A 21,926-nucleotide genomic window follows, 5' to 3' on the forward strand; every position below is an offset into this window, starting at 1 on the left:
TATATTGGTGGTTTTTGTATTAATTTTTGTACAGCATTGATTGAAGTAGCCGGCGAAAACATCGTAGTAGCCGATCAAATGCGCCGGCCGCCGGCTCTTAAATAAACCCCTGTATGACAGATGATTATTTTGGTTTTTGAATAAAGGTTGATAGCTTGAGTACAACCACAAAAATCATTTGAAATCATACATCAGAGGAAATCGGCACTAAACATAAATAAGTCAGTAATAGATGCTTGTGTTGGTTTTCCTATCAATTCTGATTATTTCAACTAATTTAAATCAACTCAGAAAATTTGCTATTGTAAAAACATAGAAACTTGTTTTTATTCTTTTACCTTAAAGTTGCTCACCTAATGGCTGTACATTGATGCCAGGCTTTACATTGATGCCAGGCTTTACTTGACTGGTTGTATGTTAGCTCTTTAACATTATATACGTATTTATTATATATAATATACGTTATATAGTATTTATATATAATATGCAATATAGGTTGACATTATAGGCATTTTGTATGTCTATAATATCAAAGTATACATTTCTACTTTGTTTAATAGAACTTATTTTATGTATTATAAAATAAGATTACACAAAGTATATAGTATATGAATATAAATACATATAATACCATAGGCCTATATGCAGATATATTAAATAGCCAGCAACATCATAGACTCCGGTTATTTTATATATTATAACACAATGTTTAAGAAATTTCCAAGTTGCTAAAAGTATACTTTCAAAATACATGTGTTTATCCATAATTTTGCATCAAAATTCTGTCAATGACTCTGCGTAATTTGATGTATTTCCTATGAAACCGCTGGCAGGAATTAGTGCCTAAGTGGTGGCCATGTTTTGCAAGTTGTTTACGTCACATAAAAACCAAAACATGATTTTCTCAATGACAGCCTTCTCAACTTCATAATAGAAATTTGTAAAAAAAAAAACTACAGAGGGCGCTACAGTAAATAAAAGCTGATTTAGGAGCAATTTATTTTGATTTGACAGTACATTATATTCATTTAGAATTAAGAATCAATAAATAATCATGTGAATATATTTTGAAAAGTGAATATTAATACATATGTTAACTGCTTCGAGGGGCATGATTAAAATAATAGCAATAATTTGATATCAATACTCTACATACTCAACACAAAGTTGACTTGATACAGTCTTTGTTTGCCTTGTATTCTCACTCTTTCAACCAATCAGATACCTAGGATCTATGTGTGTTGTATATTATGTTTTATCAACTATATGTAAAATAAAACCATTAGATTTGTAAAATAGACAATGGAGTAAAGAAATGCTTTGTACAAAATGTTCTGCAAGACTTTATCTGATATGTGTGTTTCATACATCATGATACTCTTGTTTCATGTCTGATGGACAATGTTCAACTCCAACGTCTGTTCTAACACTGTAGAGTTTCTTATTCAAGAGGAAAATAATATTTTCCATAATAGGCAAAGACTGATACTGGAAACTTGAAACTGTACCAACAAACTTACCTGCTCTTTGACTGCAACGAAAGGTGAAAGGTCAAATGATTTGAATGCCCTCTGCGCATACTGAAGACCTACTCCATGCATTGGTGTGTATGTGAATCGTACCTGTGATGATTTATTAATATCCCTACAAAAAAATATTGATTATTATTCTAAACCAATATAATATATATTATAAAATTCAATGATTTAATAATTTCCTTATGATCACTATCAAAAAATTACAATATTCTACTAATATATATATATATGCTTGCAGTATACCATAGAGATAGTGCTGAAAAGAACTGCCAAGTCCCACTATCCAATAATAAGTATTTCTCCGTTTGGATTCTCGGCGGATATATTCTCAAGACAATTGGAGCAATTAAACTAAAACGTTGAGACATTTTCAACAAAACAACAGTTCTTTCCAGAACTATTTTGTGGTGTATCACAATATTATTACTTCACCATGCAAACCTTCAACGATATTATCCTAAATAAATACCGGTATGATTTTTTTTTATTGGAAGCACATTGATCTAACAGTTTATATATATTTTTATTTGTAATACTTCATCTTTGAAATGGTGGCACCCACAAACTTAAAAAAATACAACAAAAGAAACAATAAAAGTATAGTAATACCTTAATAATAATAAATGAAAGAAATTAATCTAAAGTAAAATTTAAAAAAAAGAAAGTAGAAATTAATATTTAAAATACAGTGATCCAGTATATGGCCAATCTGTTGATAATCAAATTTACCTGTAAATGCAATACTTCTGAACATCAAGCATATACAAATTGTTTATCTCATCTAAGGGATGCTGCAGTAAAGGGCTTGTTGAAATGATGGAAGTGTCCCATGAATTTTGCCAAGGTTCCAGGTTTGCCTCTATATGCGTGGCTATGTTTTTATCAGTTGGTGATGTAATCTGCAAGAGTAAAGGATTGAAGTTTCTATGCTGTTCATTTAATTAATTTTACTAAGCATTTGCCAATGGAAGATGAATTTCCTTTTGTATTTTTATGACAAGCACAATAAAGTTATCTATCTTGTTTATTCTTATAATTACTATTCAAACTGATAATGCTGATTAGGTTAATTTCAATGTTACATACCTGTGCACCATTTTGCCAGTAAACCTTGTAGCCGTTGTCATCCTTGGGATTGTGGGATGCTGTGACCATTATACCTGCTGCACACTTGTACTTCCTTACTGTATAAGGCTGAAAATAACAAAAATACAAACACTCACAAAGTAAGGTAAAGAGGAGTTGATGATGATGATAATAAATATGATAACGACAATGATTACGATGATGATAATGACTATGATAATGACTATAATAAATGTTGATGATGACTATGATGATGATGATTATAGAGTACTACAGTGTTAAGTCACAATACCGCGTGATACTACTCCGTTGCTATCGTTGCAAGAAGCGCTCAACTGGCCGCCATTTTCTACACTGACAAACCATTGATCCCAATTTTAAGAGGGTGTATCTTACTTTTTCTTGGTAAATTTTAGTTGATGATTAAATATGTGTTCGTAACTAATATAATGCGAGCTTTTGTGTTTTTAATACATTTTGATGGCAAAATATTAGATTTCAAAATGCCTATTCCAGAAAGCCTATGAAGTCATTCAGGTGTAATGAATGGTAGCCAACGTCTGTTGACAACAGAGAGCGCTACCTGGCGTTGTGACGACACGACTGTGGTACCCCATAGTATTTATGACTATGATACTGATGATGACTAATCTGACAAACCTACTCAGAAAAACCAACAGCTGAATGAAGGGTGGATAAGCTCTTCGGAGTCGACGGCCAACAATAACATAGTTTAAATAGTAGGAGTTTATTTAGCCACACATTATTTTGATATTTACATATATTTCTTTAACCTATTATACATTGTGATGCGCATAGAGGTCATGACAATATGTGCCTTATAAGCCACCATTATTATTATTATTATAAATCAATGAGAATGATGACTATGATCTTGACTACAACAAAAGTACTAACAAAGTATGAACAAAGTTGATGATATTGGTGATGATGATGATAAAGATGTTGACTATAATAATGATGGTGAAAATTATATACTGATAATTATGATAATCATTATGATGGCAATAATTGTGTATGATGTGTTAATAATGACTATGATGATAATAATTATGATGATGACAACAATGATGATGATGATGATGATGATGATGATGACTATGTCGATGGTGATACGACTAAAACAAATCTTGCCTTGGCCATGATCTGGGAAAATAAAAAAAATAGGTAGGTCGGTAGGGAAAAAAATATTTTTCGCCGCAGTCAAAAATTAAATAAAATAAAACTAAAATGCCGATCCTCAATTTCAAATATTTTCAGTCGGTCGGGTGTGGCCAATAATAATATAGTACTTTTATAAAAAAAAAAAAGAAAAAGAGGAAGACCCTAAACAAGAGATGGAGTGATCTTTTCCAGAAGGAGCTTGGTGCTAAACTGGGCAAATCTATGAACCCACTGTCATCTTAGAGATGTGCTGCTCCCAGGAAAATAAGATAAAAGAAATAATAAGAAAAAAAAAAAGAAATCAATAAAAAAAAATAAAAAAATCAATATAAATATCATTTCTAAAAGTATCTTACCACATATGGTGTGGGTACAATAGCTGAGAACAAGTAAACTTTGACCCCCTCTCTCAGCAAGATTGAAGCTGCCAATTCAGCATAACTATGAAGCAAAAACATGAAAACATGCTTATTTTCTCTCCTGTGATTGGCTAAGAATGTATCGAATATTGTAGCTTATAACGGATGAAATTTTATCTGTGTTGCAACTTACCGTGGACTGTTGTACCTAGAATCAAAGCCAACTACGACTCCACGACTTGAGCCATCAGGAATAGCCTCCAGTAGATGTTTCACTAACCCCTATTGCGAAAAAAAAAAACAAAAAAAAAACATTGGCATAATCAATGTACAATGAACTATAATAACATATCTATCTATACTGTAGCAAAAATGTGGTTTTATGGTAAGTGCTTTCCTTCGAATCCAAAGATCAATAGTTCTAATCCTGAGTATCAGGAAATCAAGGGATCATAATAATGATCAGATTGTTGGCTGGATACAATCAAATTGATCAAATCTGAGAGGACTAAAACTTTTAGTTCTGAGCTGTTTTAAGTCTGTGTAAATTTATATTAGATATAGGATATCCAGTGACTTATAAACTGTACAGTTTATCTTTGGGGTAACTGCACTGATAAAGATATTCAGTGTCCCCCACATCCCTAAATTTTTAAAAATTATTTTGAAAAAATAGAGAAAAAAAGAAAATTGAGAGTGCCATAAATGTGCCATACTCATAAATCTTACCTCAACCCCAACAATGACGGGGCTGAGGTGGTATAAATCCTCTATCTGTGAAAGTCTGTCCATGGGTGGGCCCCTTCTGTTTTTTTTAATTCATGGAGCCACCACTGATATTAAATTTCTTTCACATACAACAGCATGTACTTATAACATCCTAATTATAGGATGGAAGTGATGCTGAACTTCATGAGACTTAAAAAGAGGAATTGGTCTCGAGAAAAGGATTTGAACTCAGAACTTTTGAATTAGAAGGCAAGCTCCTTTCCACCAAGCTAAAGCTCTACTAAAATCTAAGGAAGAAATACATATTAATAATGGAATATAAAGAATAATAATAATAATAATAATAATAATAATAACCGGAGTACATAAACACAGATCTCCGGTTGGCGGTGATGGTGTAACCCCAAACCGAAGTTTTAGCTTGGTGTTTATTGTTTTTTTTTTTGTTTGTTTTTTTTTTTTCCCGGCTTTTTTCTTTGTGTTCTTGACTTCAATATTGTCTAGCGCATAAAGACCTCGTTTATTTGCGCTATATAAATCCATCTATTATTATTATTATTATTATTATAATAATAATAATACAACTTAATCCAAAATATTTACCTGTGTAGTCTGAATGATGGTTAGATCATTCATTCTGGAGAATCCAGCACCCATGGCAGCCCGCAATCCTACAGTAGAAGAAAAAACACATTTTTTGATTATCATCATAAAATATCTCATGCATAGTCAATAACATGAAAAAAAAAGACAACATTTGGCGTATTCGATTGGGACGTTGGCATATTCGATTGGAAAACACAAGCAAAATTTGGTATACACAAGAAGCAAAATGAAAATGTAATATTAAATCAAATTTTTGAAGGAATGCAAAGTTTTACCAGCAGTGCCAAAAGCTATCCTTTTATCGAAGAGCTTGTGGAGTTCATCTGTATTCTTGCACTCAGCTAGATCCAAAATTTCCTTTCTTGTTTTCTCATTCTAGAGAAGCAGTGTTAAAAAAGTGAAATGATTAAGTTTTCAAAACTAACAATATAGCAGTTAAAGATGTCCTGATCTGAATAGTTTTTTTCTAGGCAACTGGTAATGACTTACAAACATAGGCTTATATTTTTCCGTTCGTCTGATCATGTAGGTCATATTTCAAGAAACTGTTGTATGAAAGTGCTGTTTTAACCATTAGTAATTACATAACTAATTACATACTAATAATAAAGATAAAAATATGCAGACATTAATTAGTGCCAAATGTGGAAACATTGATGACTGATAAAATTTTTTTTTTTGGTTTTATTGTTTCTATCAGTAAAGTATAAAATAACGATAAAATAAATACAAATGGATGTAAGGTACCATGATATGAGATATCGATTGAATATAATTTATTGTATTTGATATCGATGAACTTGATTGTGAGAAAGTTTTGTTTGAATATTTAGTTTCTAGGCAACTGGTAATAACTAACAAACATAGGTCTATATCTTTTAGATTCGTCTGACTATGGAGGTCATATTTCAAGCAACTGTTGTATGAAAGTGCCATTTTAACTATTATTAATTACTTAACTAATTACATACTAATAATATTGATAAAAATATGCAGACATTAACACCATAAATGTGGAAACATTGATAACGATAAACATTTTTGTTTTGTTTTATTGTTTCTATCGGTAAATTATAAAATAACAATAATAATAATAAATCCAAATGGACATATTGTACCATGAATATGAGATATCGATTGAATAAAATTTATTGTATCGATTTGACAATTTTCTTGAAGAATAATGTGTAACTAACATCAAAATATAAAATGCCAAGACTAGGCCTATAATAAGATCTATAAGATAAGATAGATAAGTTCTCCAGACTTAAATAGGAGCTTCGATTAGTAATTCTATATTACGTTAGGCCTAGTAGTAGTAGTAGTTAGTAGTAGATAATATTCATTCAAGCCAAGAAGAGGACGACTTTGTTAGGGGGCACTAGTTAAGAAGCGACCTGGTCAGAGGGCGACTTGGTTAGGAAGAAACTAGCTAGGCTAGCTAGGAGCACATCCGTGTGAGGGCGTTTGTCAAAATCCAGAATAGGAAAGTGTTACCAATGCATATCGGAAAAAAAATTGGAGTCCCGAGGAGACTTTTCCTGGAATCTGATTGGGTATTACTGAAAAACAAACACTCGGACGATGTTCTCCAATAATTTCCGATTCGGAATATGGAATTCCCATCTTCAAAAATCTTGTGATGTTTCATAACGTTTCTAAATTTAATAAAATACAAAAAAAAAAATAGAAAATAACTCATTCTCATAAAAATTATGAAAAAAGAATAATAAATATACTTACTTTTAATGTTATTTTTAATGTAATTAAGATTCTGTGCCCCGAGTGTGTTTAAATATCCATATGCTAGGTAGGCGTCTGCGCCACTCTATGCCACAATACGAGTAATGTGTCATTGCGCAGCCTACCAGAACGTGTGTGCAGATAGAGGAGACATCGTGTCTGGGCTTAGCTAGGCTGTACGCGCGGTGCATGCATATGGTCACAAATTCAAGATAGGCCAACGTCCGTAAATCAGGAAAAAAAAATTATTTTATTAAATTTAGCATAACTCTGTACATATTCAACCAATTTTTTTCATCTAAACTGTAGATTAATGTGAAACCATAATAATTAAAGTCAATTGAAGGATATAATTGTTCGGGTGCTCCTAGCTAACTAGGCCTAGGCCTTAGCTACGTAGGCTAGGCATAACTATAATTACCAACTTATATACGCATTTGACCGTGAGTCTCGCAGATAATTTATCATTTGCCAGGTATACTACGGATGAAGAAAAACTCACAGATTTCAAGGTTACTCACAGATCAAGATTTTGAAACTAATAAATAATGATTTTTGCTAACGGCATACAGTAATATGCAATGAGTAAATTATTGCCATTCGGTAAGCCTAGGCTATGTGCAAGCCCAGTATGTTTAACATTTGAATCGTAAACAAACGACACCCTTTTATGCCCACTGCCGTCGGTGTGCCTTTATTATTACCTAGTAATGCGCTGCGCATGGTTTGTTTATCAGTTTTCCACATGAAAGTGACTGTAGATCATGATTCATGAATAAAAGGTTCACTAAATTAATATCCATCCACAAAAAGACCAAGAGTTTGTAGTAATAATAATAATTTGGATTTATAAAGCGCAAAATACATAGGTCTCTATGCGCTAGAAATTTGCAAATTAAAATAAACTAAAGAGATGAGCCTTGAGACGATTTTTAAATATCTCAACAGAAGGAGACTCACGAACAAAAATAGGCAAGCTATTCCACACCTTGGGAGCAGCAACGGAAAATGCTCTAGTTTTAATTTTACATCAAGCAACTGTCGAGTTGGCCTACTTATCCTAAGTTTACACTAAAATTGTAACTTTTTGGTTTTATTAAAGTTTACATAGGCTGTCATGAATTCCTACTTGATGTATTTCCGAGTGGTAAAGAAATGACTAGGAATACTTCTTAGACATATAAAATAAACACAGCTCACAATGTTGTAACACAACTCTCAAATAAACTTTTATTCTATAAAACTCCAACAAGAATCCGGTCTCAAAATAACACAACATTCACATAAACATGTGTTTCAAAAAAGAGCCCCAGAAAGATAAAACTGTCAGCTTATATACCCTAGCTGTCAGACCTTGATTTAAAAGGCGCGCGATCGCGCCGGCGCTCCTCCGCGCTCCTCGAAATTATGCGAGGAGAGCAATCAATAGCGCTCCTGAATTTTTCTAGGGGAGCAACAAAAATACCAAGTTTCATTACAAAAGCACTATATTCACGACAGCCGGTCAGCTGGTAGTGTACCCGTTGGACGCAAGCTGACGACAACCAAGGATTAAGAGTAGACCTAAAGGCAGCCGACCGTCGTGTACATATAACGACTTCCTGATTTGGGTTTTTCCAACAGCACATGTTCAGGGGCTATCTAGGCCTATGCGATAGTGGTAGAAATATCGTTAATTATTTAATCAATGATTTCGTGTTCTTATCTGAAACGAAAAATACATAAATAATATGTGTAATATTCCTTCTATTTTAATCTCTATAGATGTGTATAAGAGACAGGTGTAACAACAGACAGTAACAGTAGGCCTAGTGCTAAAATTTGGCCGTTTGACCAAATTTTGTCGCTAAAAAACAGCTCTCCTCAATTTCTTGAGGAGAGCTGTTAGTAGCTCTCCTGCTTTTTCTTTAAATCAAGGTCTGAGCTGTACAACTCCAGAGCATTCCATTCAATTCAAGAGCATTCTATATTGCCTAAGTTCCTCATATTGGTCACAATCACATTATTACATCCTAATTAACCAATAGGCTTATTAGCCTCTATAGTACCCAAGATTACAGAAACTTCCATATATTACTCTTGGACCCCAGCCTCCCCAACCCCCAGCCTCCCGGACCCCCAGCTCCCCGGCCCGGCCTGCCAGTGAGTGGCACGTTGCTACGCAAAACAAGCTCTCACAGTTTGTTTTTTTGTTTGTTTTTTTTTTGTTGAAAAGTTGGCAACTAATGCATAGTCACAATAGGGATAGGCGTAGTCAAAAACTAGCTTAGAGCCCAGCCTACGCCTAACCTTTTTTCAGAACAGGCTAGGCCTAGCCTAGCCTAGGAAGGATAGCGGTAGTCAGGGCCTGCATGCACCAACAGCACCGGTGCGGTGGATTGAGGCATGCATGCATCTGTCAAGTACTGCGACGATTAGGCCTAGCCTAGCCTAGGCCTACATGCAAGTCTCAATTCAACAAAATAACTATCTATTACCTTATCCCATTCAAGCCACTGGCATAGCTGCTTATTTAGAAAATCATTTCCAACATCAAAAGCCATTTTAAAAAAATTATCATCTGGTGGTTTTCTTATCGGACGATCGGCAGGCTTCAAATTTCTTTCGCAAGGTACGTATACATATGGAACGCCAAATATGAAATACCAAATGGAAAACGTAGAAGTGGCTGTGTAAACCTTGAGTGGCACACACAGTACAAAACTCAGGTGGTAGCACAAAACAAAACAAATGTGCTGGCACAAACTTCTGTGCCACCATTTGGGCTTTGCACTGTGCCACTCGAGTTATGCACTGCAGCTTGTACTCTTTGTCCTTTGGGCGTTTCATACTTACACGCCAATGATGGGTCCCTCGATATTTGCTAATAAACTTTGAACTTGAGTCTTGAGTCTTGACCCCGAAGAGTCGTGCTGCACATTCTGCATAACATGCACGAACTCGCTTGCTAGGGCCCCCTAGGCCTAGTTCCAGCGGAATTTAGTTCGGACCAACTAGCCTAACTGAAAATTAGTTGTATTTACATAATAATGACAAAGTGGTCCAAATTTAACATGCGAATAAATAGAAAAGTGATGTGCATTGTAAACAGGTAGGCCTAGCTAGGTCAATAGCCCTAGACTGGTAGTAGGCCCTAGACTAGGCCAGCCTATCTACTACCTAGGCCTACTACACTAGGCCTAGATTGTTATGAATAGGAGGCCCCGTCGGCGTTTTAGTAGACTAGTCTAGGCGCGCCTGGGGATTGCATGTTGTGGGCAATTCAGGCTAACCTTTATCATTCTCCGTCTGCCTTAGCTAAAAGCTAGAATGAATTATTGCAATTATATTAAATTTAACATTATTCATTAATTGACAATGATTTATAAGAAAATTGAGAAAGAGATAATAAAGCCCCATTTCCTGCAAAATTTCAGTGTTGAGAAAAATCAGATTTTTATATATGTTTAAAATGTTATAAAGATTTATAAATATACGAAATTGCTAGTTTAACTGAATTCTTAACATGAAAAAATGTAAAATAAGACTCAGACTGAAATTAGATTTTTATGTTCCACACAAAAAATAAAAAAAAAATGATTTTTTTTTATGTTTGATTTTGCAGTAGGTCTGCAAAGAAATATACTAGTAGGCACCGGAGAGTGTCAAGTGTGTAAACACATACACACCAAATCTCTGTCTGTCCCACGCTCTCACACTGACGGAAATCTAGCGCATAAATGTACTGCCTATATTATAAATATATATATATGTACAGGCGTGGATCCAATTTTGACATTTTAAAATATAAGTGCATATCAATGTTACGATTAAAAAAGGAATATAAGATTAGGCCTGGGCCCTATTTTTGGCTGCAGTGTGCTTCTGTATAATAATAGAGGATGTTCTTTTGCTTTCTATAGAGATTTTATCACATGATCGTAAAGGTTACAGGCCTGCAACGCAAACAGTACATAAAAGTAACAGAAATGACAAAAGTTTTGGGGGTTTGCTAAACAAAGTATTAAAAAAAGTTTTGTCTTACCTTTTATAGATTTCTTCATCAAGACTGTTCATCTGTTTGGGAAAGTGTCGTTGGACTCGAAATTCATGCTCAGATCAACTCCCACTCCAAGTTGTTCTCGGGTGCTGGGACAAAGTTCATGGTGGCACCAAATTCTCAAGTAGCCTTTTTCGATGCAGCTTTACCTGGGACATTACCGGTCAGTTGGTCGTTTGGTCTGTAGGTCACTTACTTAAAAAGTTTTTTAATAATATCAAAAAAATAAATAACAATAAAATGCAATGTATTGCTAATTTTGAAAAAAGTACAAGTTTAGACTTGAAATAATTTTTAAAACATTTTAAAAATATAAAGGTATGAATAAGGATACCATTTGTGAATTCCCTAGTTTAAATACCAACTCCTTCTTGTGCAAAAATCGCAAAGATTATCTTGTGCTTTACCTGTAGTATACTGGTATGTAATATAATATAATGGGACTCGCATTATACCATTAGTCTCAATGTGCTTAAAACGATTTCTGGACAGCAACAACCAATCAGTACCCATGCCATGATAGCAACACCAGGATATGTACTCTATTCCAAACAAAACAGTGTACATATAACATATTTTACATTATTTATAATGATGCAAAATAATTTTAATAATAATAGTAGTAGTTATACTAGTAGTAGCAGCAGTAGCAGTGGTTTTAAAGTATGATCATTTTACTTAATTGTGATTTCTATTTATTCTCTTTTAAATAGCAATTTAATTATTTTCTAGGTTTTGAATCGTCGTTGTGTTGAAGCTGCAATATTTACTGGTCTGGCTTTGTCATGTACCATCAACCGAGTGTCATTCTTTGACCGAAAGCATTATTTTTATGCTGATATGCCTGTAAGTCACAGGTGGGAAAAGTGCAGTCTGTGGGCCAAATATGGCAGTTTTGTTGTGTGGGCCACAGCAACACTATGTGTGTGGCTTGCCTTTATTTTTACAGCCCTGGTAGTCTGTAAAAATTATTATTAAAACTGAGCATAAATCACTATAAAACCAGTGCATAAAGTTTTTCCAAGTACAGTAAAAAGGCAATTTTATATATAGTATAGTTCTCAGTGTTAAATCAGTAATTTATGCTTATTTATGCCCTTCTCAGCTGTAAGCAAATCAATCTAGATGTGTTGTATTTATATTTATTTTCTTAGTTATAAGTGTGATTAGAATACTTATCATTATTAGAACTTCATCAAAATTATCATCATCACCACCAAATCCTAATCAGTATCCTCATCAACATCATCATCGTCATCATCATCGTCATCATCATAATCATCATAATCATCCATCATCTTCATTATCATCATTTTCATTATCGTCAACATCAATGCAATAATAGTAATCATCATCATCAACACAATCTTCATCATTATTATTATCATAATCAACATTATCATTATCAAGCACACGGAGGCACAGCCTTGTTGGCATGATGATAATGATGATAATGTGTCATTATTACTGACATATATTATTCTTAATATAATAATAGTGACCGTAAAATTGTTTTGTTTTCTCTATTAGGCTGGCTACCAAATAACACAAAATAGGGTTCCAATTGCGATTGACGGCAAATTGCAATTCCCTATCAGTTCAGAAAAGGGTAATAAAACGCCGATACAGAAGACGGTGCATGTGCGTCAAATCCAACTTGAACAGGATAGCGGAAAAAGCTTACACGATGACGACAACCAGCAAACCTTAGTTGACCTCAATCGTGCTGGTTTGTAGTTTAATTAACATTTAGTGTACATTACAATTCTATTTAAAATCACAATTAATTTTGTTCTGACACTCTCTGGAGTGGGTGAACTGCCTTTATTTGTAATTAATTTCTTCTTTTTGGTATCATGTTTTTGTTGTCTCTGTGTTGTTTCATTCTTGCATGCGCATAATTAAGCCATGACCTGGGTTTTTTTCACATTCATTTTATTGTGTTTTTTAAGAATGATTTTACTATTAGGCTGTTATTTGTTGGAATTGTGCCAAGAATGCTGATCTGGGAGGCTGTGCGTCTTTTCCGCTAAAGCTTGGTTTTTATACAATCGCTACGTGCTATCACCCGCAGCTTTTGGTGATGCTGATTGGTGGGTCAATTTTGGGGAGCCTTCCCGATTGCGTTGGGGAGTGCTACGCAGTACAACGATTGCCCTGAAAACACAGTAGCGACAGTGTAGCGATTTTAAAGAAATCAGGCTTAGTTCAGTGGTTTAGGAAATTGTATTTATGCACTTTCACTTGTGATATTGACCAGCTCTTCTACAGACTCATCAGGCCTGTGTCAAGGGATTGTGCGGTGAGTGCGTACACCCTGCCCCATCAACTCTGAAAAGATCAACATTTGTACTCAATATAACTTTTGTTAGTATTCCAGTATAGGTAGTCATACTGTATACTGTCCATGGACGACAAGGCTAAAATTGATTAAAGTCCTGGGGACCCCTTAGCTCCAATCCCACTAGCTCTGTGCCCATAACCCTGTAGGGATCCTAGGCAACGCCTAATCGCCAGTTGGTTCATTTATGGTACACCCTGCATCTTCCTGTCTCTTATACACATCTAGATGTGTATAAGAGACAGCATATTTTACATTGATTAAATGTCTGTGGACCCCAAAGCTCCAACCCACCAGCTCTGTCCCCTTAGCCCTGCTAGGACCCTAGGCAACGCCTAATTGCCAGTTGGTCGATTTATGGTACACCCTGCATCTCCCCCTTCCCCCTTCAAAAAAAAAATCTATAAGGCTGTATTAATTAAATGCTGTTGACCCCTAAGCTTCAATTCCACCAGCTCTGTCCCCTTAACCCTGCTATGGATCCTAAGTAATGCCTAAACCCTAGTTTAGCAGCAATCATGGATACTACTCTATACTCAGGGGTCCCAAGTTGAAGAACTCCATTCACAGGAGATTTTGACGGGAACCTTTGGCCGCCTTCAAATACAATGTGCGTCGAGTTGCAGCCAATACGCAACTACTCATGATATCAAATACTTGACATTCAATGATCAGAAAACAGTTAAATTGCTAGCTCTTGCTTTCATTTTTATTTACACAATGTAAATTGATACCATCAAATTACAATACTGGAATCTACAGTACTACTCTGTACAGTTACTGTACTAGGCCTACTAGGCCTAGTCTCTAATATACATTATTCATTTATCTTAGAGGCCTACATCAATATCATTAATTACATCAATTTACTCTTCTTTTCTGGCATCTGTAAACTATAAACAGTGATGGTAGGGATTGGAATAAACTTATTTGTAATTGTTTATGATTGTTTTTTAACATCCTGAGTCATGCTTTTAACTAGTATGCCTAGTATTTTTTTAATTTTTTTCATGCGGTAGAAAAACGTAGGCTTACGGTAGCGCGGTAGATCGTTGCTGAAAGCGGTAGAATACCACAAGTAGCGGTAGACTTGGGACCTCTGCAGTATACTAGTGATTGTCATAGACTCTGAGATGGGGGTTTGTCTTACTAAGTGAAAGTGATAGTTGAATTATGTCTAATTTTGTAAGCTCAGGCCACATTATCAAATTTTATGTGACAAACTTGTGTGATGTCATATTGCACTCAAATATGGGCACATTTATTTGTCTGTCACATAAAATTTGATGTGGCCAAATCATTATATTAATTATTCTCTGTTCTCTTATTTCGTGCAGGTATGGGCTTAATGGAGATTGTAACAGAGCCAAACCTGAGAAATGGATTGGAGGCAGCAGCTATGGTGCGAGAACTCCAGCTCATCCTGCAGACAATTAAGACTTGTAATGCTAAAATGGAAGGTAAGATTCTAAAGGCATACATTCACTGTGTTGTACAATGGTCGTCCGACCGCCAGCCTACAAATCCAACTCTGCTCCGTGTGAGTGTTAGATGAAGCAACACCTTCTGATGATTGTCGGTGGCAGACTGAAGAAATTACCATTAAAAACATTCCGATGCGCCAGCGTTGTGGCATTGTGTTTCCCATAGAATCACATTGGCCGATGACCATTAAATGCAGTGCATGGATGCCTAGCTTTAGACGCGAGCTAATGTAGTTGCGAGTTAAGATAAGGAGATGAAAGCACAATTAGGATAAAAGTGGCAGGCAAATAAAAAGTTGAATGTCCCATTAAGACTACCAAGGGGCATAGGAATAATTGGTGGTAACTCCATCAGAGCTACATTAGAGAGTTAATTCACCACCAGTTCTTCAAATTTTTAGGATAGGTTATTTTAGTGTCACACCATAATTTCTAAAACTTGTTTTTACTTGGGTCGTCTGTCTGGTGGGGAATTGGGCAGTGCACCAGGAGACAATCCCCTACTATATTCTTTTGAGCAGTGCACTGCATTCTTTAACATGAACACAGACTATGTTGCACACAGTACCAACAGCTTAAGCGTCTCACCCAAGAAACAGTGTGCAATGTTTATCATAAGTCAATCGTGACGTCATCACTGCAACTCCCAAAGTTATTTGCCTATTCCCCACTGTCAACTAATTTTTGGACGCTTGGCTTGATTTTTTTTAGGTTTGTGTGCAAAAAAAAATTCTTATTTTTTTTATCACCGCGAAAGACATCGTGCACCGCAATGAAAATTGAATTGTAATTGAAAATTACTTCGTGAAACAAGCTTAATGAGGACCCGAAGAAAGTTACTTCAAATCCAATATTAACTATGAACAAATAAAGAATTCATTGAATACATGGACCCTCATTAATAAAAGAAACTAAACGTTTAATAGGAATATTCTAGACCTATTTTAAAGACTCCAGGAACAGATTTGGATGTAGGCCTACGGACGTCCAGACAAGAGGCCGCTGAGGCCTCCCCTTACTAAGCCGTAGCCTAGCCTAGTTATAACATCATCGCACGATTTTTACCTGTCTGCATGCACCGACCGAAAGGGTCAGTGACTCTATTATCTCTCGAATGCTGAAATGTTTATTTTCTTTGACGAATGTCTATCAAAATAGCATTACAAACAAGTTCATTCTAACACAATTACAATAGTTATTCATCGTATCCGTACTGTTATGTACTGCTGATGCGTAGTTATTGCGTACGTACGGAGCACAGATCAGACGCACAACTAAATGTAAATACGCACACAGTATACCGATCACATCACTATAGCAACCGATGACTGCTACACTAGTTGGTTATCAAAAACTAAAATTAAAAGACGGTGATTGACTTATAAAGCAATTAGTAGAGCATGCATCGTACACTAAAGGAAAATTATTATACTTAGGTTGGATTTAATGCATTCAAAAATTTCTTTTGGGCCTTGCAGGCCCTCAGGAAATTTTTTCAAGCATTAAATCTAACCTAAGTATAATAATTTTCCTATAGTGTACTATGCGGAGATCTAAATTGCTTATTTCCACCCTCCAGCTGGAACACAAAAAGAGCGGGAGTGACAAAAAGGAAAGGATCTTCATGGTTCATGCACACAAATTGGCTACCACCAATTTTGCTAAGGTAAAAACTATCTAGAAGGGAAAAAAAATATTGTTAATGAAGTGACTGTTGTCGTTCAAGTAAAGTACATGTACTTATATTATCTTTATTCAACTCAACAAGTGTTCTTGATTTATTTTTATAGAGGGCTCCCTTCGTGTTGATGCCAATATTTCTGTGAATTTACCTGGGCAACCATTTGGAACTAGAGCAGAAGTCAAGAATATTAATAGCATACGCAATGTTAAAAATGCCATAGGTTTGTAAACATCAGATTGTGGCTAATATTCTAATTATATACCAATGTTAACATTTTGTCTATATATACTGCATAATTTGTTTAAAAAGTGTGTGATTACTTCCTTGACTCCTTTGTTACAATTTCCGGGCTTATTTAAAATAAACTTTAAAATATGTTAAACACACATTTCATACAAAATCGAAGGATTAACTGCATCTTTCTTTCTTTATATAATATTTATACTTCAAGAGGAAGTCCCACTCAACAAAGATTATTTAAATTGGCACATATAAAAAGTGCCAATATGTTTATTATTATAAAATTATTAACATTAATTACCTTTACAGATTATGAAATTGCCAGACAAATCCGCTTGCTTGAAGAAGGCATCGAGATTGTGGCAGACACTAGATATTTTGATGTCAAATTAGGGTAACGATTTATTTTATACTTTATTTTACCTCATTAACATTCAAGAAAGATGGGTACTCCAGCCTGTACAGCTTCAGCTGCTGTATCTATACCTTTATGTCTGGAGACTGATAACACTAGAACTGTATTTCTCTTATGTTATGGTACTGCTCTATGCCAACGAAAATCTAGGATTTTCTCTTCTGACATTCTTTCATCCCCTCTCTCTCTCACTGACGATGATTATTTACTTTTTAGGAAAACAGTTTCTATGCGGGATAAGGAGACTAGTCTCGATTATCGCTTCATGCTGGAGCCAAACCTACCCCCTCTCAGAGTTTATGACGATGATTCTATAGAAGAGGCACAAAACCCATCTAATGCAATCAATATAGACAACATAGGAAGGTCTTTACCTGAACTACCAGAAGCAAAGAGATTACGATTTATAAAGCAATACAAAATTAGCAGCCACAGTGCAGTTGTCTTGGTGGTATGTAAACTTGTAATATTTTTGGCTTAAGGTGTGTTCACATTATTAAATTTTCTGTGACAACTATATATGATGTGCCCATATTTGGATGAAATATGACATCATCATGACTGGACACATCACAAAAAAAATTGTCACATTAGAGAGATTACGGTGTTTAATTTTTGGCTTAAGTTGTGTCCACATTATCAGATTTCTGTGACAAATATATGTGATGTGCCCATATATGGATGTAATGATGACCATGGGCACATCACACAAATTTGTCACTATGAAACTAGTGTGGACAGAGCTTTAAGGTGCGTCCACACTATCAAATTTATCATGGACTTGATGTCATATTACACCCAAGTATGGGCATGTCACATTTATTTGTCACAGAAAATGTGATAGTGGGAACAAGAGCTTAAAGCCCTGATAGCAAACAAATTGGTGCAAACAACATTCATAAAATGTTCCTTGGTAAAGCAAGGGCAATGCCCAGAAATAATCCAAGCTGTTTTTCATTTGAAGTCAAAATTATTGTTTGATGGTTTGCATGATAACTATAGTAATGAATACTTAAATTACACCACATAGATAGATCTGAAAAGCTTTGAAGTTTCAGCTTTTTTTTAATCTCTTACCTAAATGATTTTTTACTTGATTAAATACTTTTTGACTGTTGATTGGGGAGATGTGCAAACATTTTGTTACTGGGTCTGCCACTGAGGTCATCGTGTTACTGGTGTAAAATAAAATAAGAACATAATAAATAAAATTTAAAAAGCATGCAGCTTACAGGTTAATTTCTTAATTTTTGCAGAGTGAAAATGAACTAGGTGATTTCTTTGAGAAAGTTATGACTAGTGGGAGGAGCTTAGAGACAAAGAAAGTAGCTGATTGGCTAATAAATGACCTATCAAAGGTTACAAATCAAAATGAAATAACTGTCTCCCAGTGGTGAGTCAAACTTAGCATTGATCTCTTATAATTTTTATATCAATTTATTTTCTACATGATTTTTCTATGTACAGTTAAACTTGCCTAAGCCGACTTTGCCTATACTCGATTAATTTCAAATGCCAAGTTGTTGTCTTTTCCATTAATAAACAATCTGTAAGTCAAATTTTATCTAAGTTGAACAATATTTCAGTGGCATTTTGAATTCGACTTAGGCACGTTCAACTGTATGTGCAATGTTCTGAATGTGGGGTACTTTGACAGAATACTTTTATAACATTTCTTCTCTCCACTCAAGAATTGAATGCATTTTAATGTATGTATCTATCTCTCTAATTTCATGGTATTAAAGGTGGGTATACAGAGAGTGCATTGAACTGAAAATTAAAATATTGTGTCGCATCAATTTAACTGCACAAATTTGGTTACCGAAAATCAAGCCCTCAGGGTGCCTCTCCATATTAGGATAGTCAATCTCCTGACAAAGAATGTGATTAAATGCTGTTGTTTTTGTGTTATTTACTTTAGTTCACTTACCCCAGATGATTTCGCTGACATTGTTCAAAATGTGTCTGATGGCGTAATCTCAGCTGGCATTGGCAGGCAACTATTAAACCTCAAAGTTAAAGGAGATTCAAGATCAGTTACTGAAGTATGTTAAGCTTATAAATGTGTATGTCACTTGTGATGGAATATCTGTTTTCTTTGACTAATTTAATCCAAACATACAATATCAGATTTTTGTATGCTAAAGTTTTTTCCACACTATCAAATTTTCTTGGATAAAAAATTGTTGTATGCCCATATCGTAAAACCTCGTAAAATTAAGCCCAATGGGCTTAAATTCGAGAAGTACATCTCAAATTGGAAGCCCCTCTTTAGCTTGCAAAAGTAACTTCGCAAAAAAGCCCATCTTGAAAAGAAGACAGTTTTTCATTTTTTGTTGCTTTCATTTTTCATTGGCTTCTTTTCAAGATAGTACCGTACACACAATGTACATGAATTTCAAACAAAAAAAATAAATTCAATACACACTTTGTGGGTGATTAAATGCTGGTTGGTACACTCCAAGATACAGATAGATGTTACAGTGCCCATATTTATTGTTTTATAGTAGTAATTCCAAAAATTTACAGCATTCACGATTTTATTTACTTTACAAAAGTAGCCTTGAAAAGATGTCCATCTCAAAAAGAAGCCCATCGCGAAAAGAAGCCCATCCAAAGGTCGTAAAAAACAGAATCCCAAAGATTCTATTCAAGGTTTTGCGGTATATAGTCATGTGATGTCATCATGACCATATTTAGGCATGTCACATGTTTTTGTCAAATTAAATTGTAGTCTGGACAGAGGCTTAACAAGAAAACAGACAATAATATGATTCAAAATGTATCTGTCAATTAATCAGTTATTCAATCAATACGTTTTTAAAAAATGGCTTATTCCTGTAGATTAAAACTAAAGCATTATTTCCAAGCTATCACCAGCAGTCGCTGACTATTTTTGGCAAGTCTCAATAGCAGTTTATGGAAATGGTTTATTGGTGATCCTCCAACTACTGCTTATTACCAGGCCTAGGCTAGTTTATTGGTGATTGTCCACCTACTGGTTACTACCAGGCCTAGGCCTGGAAAATAGAAATACTCTACCCCAAGTCTAGGAATTCTTTTGCATTTTGTTGCTTACCGCCATTTGAAAGTTTAAGTAGTTTTAATTCAAAATTATTTACTGCTTCATAGTAGATTTTGAAAATGTTTTTTATTAATTTGCTTAGATAATTGAAGTTAATGACTGGAAACAGCTGACGGATAGGAACACTATACAAGATATATGTCTCAAAGTGATTCAAGAAAACCCAGAACAGGTAAGAAGAGCTAGGATAAGATCTAAAGTATACAATAGAATAATAAAAACATAAAATTAGTTAATCTATATTTATTCATTGGATGAAGTAAACATGTTATATTACGTACAGTATTACTTTATAAAAACAAACAGAAAATTTTTAAAGCAGCACAAATGTATAAAAAGAAAAAAACACAATAAATAAATGTATCATTATTATGCCAATCACAATTGAAGAAGTATTAACAAAAATTATTAAGTTAATGCAGTTTAATTAATTATAATGTTATCAAAGAAATTATTGACAGAAACATAAGTAATTCAAATTGATGAAAGTATTTGCTTTACTATGGGGTTTTGCCGGTAAATTTGATATAAAGTAGTGTGAAACAACCTCTGAAGAAAGTGATACAAGCCATCATATAATTCGTAACTCATCAACTTCAGGAATATTTATTTGAAGATGAATATATAAGTTTGAAATATTGAATCATGATGCATTGTAGCACGTTTTTGGAGTTTAACTTTAGTTTAATGGCGAATAGCAAAATTTTGTGCCTGCATTAAGGTGCATTCACAATAAATCCACATTTTTGGATCAGAAAGCCTAATAAACCAATCAAAAACTGAATTAATTACAGTAGATGCAGCAAAAATGCAGTTCAAATTAAATAGTGGATCTATCTAATGTGAATGAAGCTTGTAACCAAAAGTCTTAGTTACAGAGTACGGAACATGAATGCAAAAATGCTTTGTATTTAGATCATCCTGGTTAAAAGTTTTAACAGTAATTATTTTTTGTTTAGGTTCAGATATACAGATCTGGGAATAAGAAAGTTATACATCGTCTCATGGGTGTTATACAAAAGAAGACCGGAGGAAAAATTCAACCGCAACTTGCAATCTCCATACTGGAAACACTGCTGGACCAAGACACGTAGCTAATTGTGAATGCAATAATTCATATTATTTGGTAGACACGTACACAGGATGGTGCAATTTAAATGCTCTGTCTACATTGGGTCCCAATATCTGTATATGATATATCCTATAGATCTCCGTGGTCTAATGGTATGATACTTGTCTTGATAGGGGAGACCGGAGCGCGTTGAAACAAATTTTGGTTTATTCAGTCGTAAAACTTTCAAAATGGTGTCAAAAGCAAGTAGTGGGTGTCATTCAACATTATCAAAGTCAAGAAGAACTTAGCTTCAGTAATTTTCCTTCAGGAGGCTAATT

The 21,926-nt window shown here is 34.5% G+C and overlaps 2 protein-coding genes across 3 annotated transcripts in view; one reads left to right on the forward strand and one right to left on the reverse strand.

The window, feature by feature from the left end:
* LOC117118043 (phosphoglucomutase-2-like) overlaps positions 1-9,881 on the reverse strand; it is a 38,800-nt gene extending 28,919 nt beyond the window's left edge. For both annotated transcript variants that reach the window (XM_033262529.1, XM_033262528.1), the window contains exons 1-8: positions 9,724-9,881; positions 5,779-5,878; positions 5,501-5,568; positions 4,362-4,450; positions 4,166-4,250; positions 2,625-2,732; positions 2,268-2,437; positions 1,521-1,644 (exon numbers count right to left, since the gene is read on the reverse strand). In XM_033262529.1, the coding sequence (XP_033118420.1) occupies positions 1,521-1,644; positions 2,268-2,437; positions 2,625-2,732; positions 4,166-4,250; positions 4,362-4,450; positions 5,501-5,568; positions 5,779-5,878; positions 9,724-9,789 (810 nt within the window). In that variant the 5' untranslated portion in view covers positions 9,790-9,881. The remainder of the gene's footprint in view (positions 1-1,520; positions 1,645-2,267; positions 2,438-2,624; positions 2,733-4,165; positions 4,251-4,361; positions 4,451-5,500; positions 5,569-5,778; positions 5,879-9,723) is intronic.
* A 270-nt stretch (positions 9,882-10,151) lies between these two features.
* LOC117118050 (glutamyl-tRNA(Gln) amidotransferase subunit B, mitochondrial-like) lies at positions 10,152-21,710 on the forward strand. The gene is made up of 12 exons (XM_033262537.1): positions 10,152-10,337; positions 11,280-11,448; positions 12,018-12,131; positions 12,816-13,014; positions 14,964-15,086; positions 16,901-17,014; positions 17,344-17,428; positions 17,666-17,900; positions 18,706-18,842; positions 19,371-19,494; positions 20,617-20,706; positions 21,494-21,710. The coding sequence occupies exons 1-12, from the start codon at positions 10,276-10,278 to the stop codon at positions 21,626-21,628; spliced, it is 1,587 nt and encodes a 528-aa protein (XP_033118428.1). The 5' UTR covers positions 10,152-10,275; the 3' UTR covers positions 21,629-21,710.
* Positions 21,711-21,926: the final 216 nt, after the last annotated feature.

Source organism: Anneissia japonica, unplaced genomic scaffold (genome assembly GCF_011630105.1).
Source record: "Anneissia japonica isolate Jap-2015-1 unplaced genomic scaffold, ASM1163010v1 scaffold287844_len763494_cov143, whole genome shotgun sequence".
NCBI lineage: Eukaryota > Metazoa > Echinodermata > Crinoidea > Comatulida > Comatulidae > Anneissia > Anneissia japonica.